The sequence below is a fragment of the Aegilops tauschii genome, chromosome 2, assembly GCF_002575655.3.
Source record: "Aegilops tauschii subsp. strangulata cultivar AL8/78 chromosome 2, Aet v6.0, whole genome shotgun sequence".
NCBI lineage: Eukaryota > Viridiplantae > Streptophyta > Magnoliopsida > Poales > Poaceae > Aegilops > Aegilops tauschii.
The window spans coordinates 609,385,713-609,390,675 of NC_053036.3; the positions used below are offsets into that span (position 1 = coordinate 609,385,713).

General features: G+C 50.3%; 1 protein-coding gene across 1 annotated transcript; it reads right to left on the reverse strand.

Annotated features, from left to right (window-relative positions):
• Window positions 1-205: 205 nt before the first annotated feature.
• LOC109759294 (tryptophan decarboxylase 1) lies at window positions 206-2,162 on the reverse strand. The gene has a single exon (XM_020318116.4). It carries the CDS (start codon window positions 1,959-1,961, stop codon window positions 429-431), a length of 1,533 nt encoding a protein of 510 aa, XP_020173705.1. The 5' UTR covers window positions 1,962-2,162; the 3' UTR covers window positions 206-428.
• Between the last annotated feature and the right edge of the window lie 2,801 nt (window positions 2,163-4,963).

Sequence of the window (4,963 nt, forward strand, 5' to 3'; positions counted from 1 at the left end):
CGTATGTAGTTACTTGTTGAAATCTTTAGAAAAACCTATATTTAGAAACAGAGGGAGTAGAAACCAACGGAGTGCAACATACTCCTTTTATCCCGAATTACTTATTTACAGAAATGGATACATCCATTTCTTGATTGATTGAGATGCATGGGCAAGGATTCGTCACTCGCTAGCAGAGCTCGGTAACAAATAAAAAAGTATCTTGTGTTCATTCAAAATAAGCCATTTTACCTTTTACAGTCTACAATCAATTTCCTTGATATGGGCCTATTATATATATACCCTCAGTCGGAATAAGAACCACATGTCCAAATAAATAATCTGTATCGAAGCAAAAGAAAAGAAAGATAAATTAAAAGAATAAATGTATCATAGATATTGGGATTTGTGTAGCTCCTAGAACGTTTGGCACCGATAGGTCCGTCCACTTAATCCATGATACTGCTAGTAGTCTTCTTAATGAGATCCCAAGCACTTCTCACATGCCTCTCCTCCTGCAACGACGACCCAATGGCGAACCGCAGCACGAACTTGTCACCGACCACCGTGTGAGCAAGATAGGCCTTGCCAGTTTTGTTCAGATTCTCCATTAGCACGCGGTTGACCTCGTCAGCATCCTTCTCCGTCATGGCTCCACTTGCCTTGATCCGAAAGCACACAAGAGCAAAGTTCCTCGGTACGACCACCTCAAACCTGTCATCGGAACGGACGAAATCTTCGAACATCTTGGCCATGGCAACATCACTACGGATGTGCTCTTGGAGCTTTACGGTACCATAGGTGCGCATGACCATCCAAAGCTTGAGCCCACGAAAGCGTCGACCGACGCCGACCTGCATGTCCTTAAGATCGGTGACCTCGCCGGACTCGGTAGCGTCGTTCTTGAGGTACTCCGGATTGGTCTCCAATGAGTCGCTCAGTCGGTGAGCATCACGGACGTAGAGACATGTGCAATCAAGGCATGTGAGCAGCCATTTGTGTGGGCTCATGCTAATGGAGTCCACACGCTCGACGCCATCGAGATGGTGGCGAAACTCCGGGCAGATACATGCGCTGCCAGCGTAGGCAGCATCGACGTGGACCCATGCATTGAACATGGCGGCAACGTCGGCGACGTCGCCCACCGGGTCAACGGCGTTTGAAGACGTGGTGCCCATAGTCGCACAGACATATGTTGGCACAAGACCAGCGTCGACATCGGCTTGCATGACTTCCAGAAGCTTTGCCGGGTCGAGCCCATAATTGGTTTCCGGCCCGGTAGGGATGGAGCGGATGTTGGCGGGGTCGAAGCCTGCGAGGCGACACGCCTTGAAGAACGTGGAGTGTGTCTGGTCTGCAGCGTACACAGCCAAGCGTGGGATGTCAGACACGCCGACCGAGCCGCTTCGACGCAGCGCTGCATCACGGGCGGCGACTAGCGTGACGAGCATTGCCTCACTCGTCGTGCCGAGGATGACACCACCGCCAGTGCCACGGCCAGTGCTGGTGCGATTCATGAAGGTAGTGGGTAGGCGCAGGAGCTGTGCAAGCCAGTCAAGAGCAAGGACCTCCATCTCGGTGGCTGCAGGTGAGGCCTGCCACGTGAATCCAACGGTGTTCATGGCTGATGCAATGAGGTCGCCAGCGATGGCAGCGGCGCTGTTGGTGGAGGGGAAGAAGGCGAAGAAGTTGGGGCTAGCCCAGTGCGTCATGCCGGGGACGACGGAGGTCCTGAGCTCATTCATGGTGACGTCAAATGGCGCAGAGTAGGTCGGTGGGGACGCGCTGAGTTCATCTTGCAGGTATCCTGGCTTCACGTTAGGAAGAACAGGCATGGACTCGATGTTGGTGTAGTAGTCGGAGATGAAGTCGACGGCCTTGTGGAGGTATGCACGGACATCTTCGGGGTTGAGCGGCTCGAACGCCGCCTTGTCGTCGGGGAAGGTGGAGAAGGACGTGGCGTTGGTGCCCAAGCTGCCCATTCCTTAACTAGGAGTGGAAAAAAGGTGGGAGGCACAAAGAAGGCTTGGCTTAATGAAGTGGAGCTAGGTAGCTTAATTTGCTGCCGGAGAGCAAGAAGAAGCAGAGGAGCTTGCTTTGCTGCTTAGTTTGGTGAATGGAGTTGCTACTTGGTGCGCGGGGAATATATAGGTGGATCCGGGAAGCGCCGTGGCGGGGTGGGCGTTGGATGGGTCCTGGTCGCGCGGGCCTACGTGCGCTGCTAGGAAGAAGGTTGGTGGTTGGTAGAGATCCGAGCTCGAGCGCGCGCGACATGAGTCTGATGGTCAACACGTGCTTTCAATCCGGATACGTTCGAATAGACCCGTTATGGTGCCGTTCGTTAATTGGTCACCGTCCGGCTGCTAAAACGTTTTTTTTCTTTCTACGCATATATACTCCGGACTACTAGGGAGCTGCGTGCATGGATGGTTTTTCGTCACCACCAAAAATCGTTTCCTGTTCGTATTATTATTAACTGCATAATAATACAAGGACGTCGATAACTGCCACACGTGTGGCATCTAGGGGGTATCTACCGCACGCCCCGTGTGGCATCGACACAGGCCCGCCCGCACGAGCACGTCCGGGCGCACCCCGCCACAGCCCGCACGTTCGGTGTGCGGCGCGATCGCCCGCACGAGCACGTCCGGGCGAGCGCCCATGCGGCCCGCACGACCCGTCTCGGCCGTCGCCCCTCCCCGCCTGCGAGCCACACGCCCCGCGTGGCAGTAACCACGCATCCCGCCGTGATTGCTATGGTCCGGACCCTCTTCCATGTACGTGTAACTCCAGGTGCCATGTCGCTGAACTGCAGTTGCCATGTCGCTGAACTACAGTTGCCATGGTTGCTCAACTGCAATTGCCATCTCAGGTCAAGTGCCGGATGCCATTTTTGGGCAACTGCAGCTGTTGCCATGTATGGTCTGGTCTACTACAGTTGCCATGATTTGAAAACTTTAGGAGTTGCCACCTACTAACACTAGACAGTTGCCATGTAGCACTACAAAACATGGCAAAAAACATGACCGGGGTAAAAGAGAGTTGCCATCTGCTTACAAGCACACTAGGACAGTTGCCATGTACCCTACAAAAACACATGGCAACTGATAGCTTTTGGTGTGTGGAAGAGGAGACGGGCATGTGGACTACGGTGGTATCTTTAGGAGTTGCCACCTACTAACACTAGACAGTTGCCATGTAGCACTACAAAAACAGACGTGGCAACAATAACATGTTCGGGGTAAAAGAGAGTTGCCATCTGCTTACAATCACGAATAGGGCGGTTGCCATGTAACCTGCAAAAAACATGGCAAATGACAACTTGGGTGTGGGGGAGTGGGAAAATGGGCAGTCGTGGGAGATGGGGGACAGAAGTCGTGCGGGGCGTGCGGGCGCGACGGCAGTTCCACCGCACGCCCCGAGTCGCAACCGCTGACCTTGGAGGGAAAACAGCGTGCGGGCGAACTCCCTCATACGCCACACACGCGAGTTGTCCTACGTGACACACAAAATCAGCCCTCTCGTGCCAAGATTCGTGCAAAAGGCACTGGGTGGCGATCGAGGCGTGTGGGCGTTAGTGTTTTCGTAATACAAAGTATCGTGCGGTCAAGATAGACCTTTTCTCTTCTCTAAGCATTTTCTCCTCTTCCCTCGACGGCTAGGGCAAACTCTCCTCTCCAGATTTCATCGGCAAGCTCGTGGATTCGTCTCTCCTCTACCTGCCGCTCCAGCGGCTGATGATGGCGAAGGGAATCTAGGTGTCTTTGCTCCGGCTAGTAGTTTAAGTTAGGCGCTTTTTAGTCCACGCAGACGTGGCACTCCGGCAGATGACGGCTTTTCTTCTGCATGTTTCTCTTCCAAGATCCAATCCTCCTCGAGTTTGTCCATCTAAACGTATGACGGAGCTCTAGTGTGGATTCATGTTGTCTTCTTAGAACAGTGAGGTTAGGGTTTCTCATCGTGCTTGCACGACGGCGATATTTGGTGTCAGCTGGTTCAGATCTATTTGTGGGTTCAACGACGGTGACTGCGGCTTCAGGGCACTGGTCCTTACGAACACGTGCATGAAGACTTTCCGGTTGTCATCGACAAGGTCAAGCCGGCTTTGGTAGAGGAGTGGCGATAGAGAAGCGTCGACGGACCATTCTAGCGGTGGTAGGTGGTTTAGAGACCTCAACATATTTTTAATTGTGTTTGAGGTGCTTTGTACTTCTAATGAACTTTTATAATAAATCTGAATCTTTCACAAAAGAATACAATCAAAGCACCAAGTGTATCATTCATACAACATATATGTTAGACCTATCACACTGAGGAGTATTATAAACTAGTATCATGTGCGCATTTTTGGCTCTGGGGAGCATATACTCCCCAATGAACAATAAATTGCAATAAAAAGTAAATAAATTTTAAAAATGCTGAATTTTTTTGTCACATGTTCATATTAGTGTACCAAGTGTGCTTGACAATTTTCATGCCATATGGGATAGCAGTGCTTCGTCGCTGAAAAGATACAAAATTAAGTCTTACATTTGTAGGTACATTTGGCGTCCGACTCTTTTTTTTGCGCAGGTCAAAATGCTTAAGTTCCCTCGGCTCCCCCCCCCCCCCGAAAATTTGTGAAGAAAATATGCCCTAGAGGCAATAATAAAGTTATTATTTATTTCCTTATATCATGATAAATGTTTATTATTCATGCTAGAATTGTATTAACTGGAAACTTATTACATGTGTGAATACATAGACAAACAGAGTGTCCCTAGTATGCCTCTACTTGACTAGCTCGTTAATCAAAGATGGTTAAGTTTCCTAGCCATAGACATGTGTTGTCATTTGATGAACATGATCACATCATTAGAGAATGATGTGATGGACAAGACCCATCCGTTAGCTTAGCGCTATGATCGTTTAGTTTATTGCTATTGCTTTCTTCATGACTTATACATGTTCCTATGACTATGAGATTATGCAACTCCCGAATACC

What these genes read in the sequence shown, in the direction of transcription:
- LOC109759294 (XM_020318116.4), bottom strand. Translation starts at nt 1,961, where the DNA reads ATGGGCAGCTTGGGCACCAACGCCACGTCCTTCTCCACCTTCCCCGAC.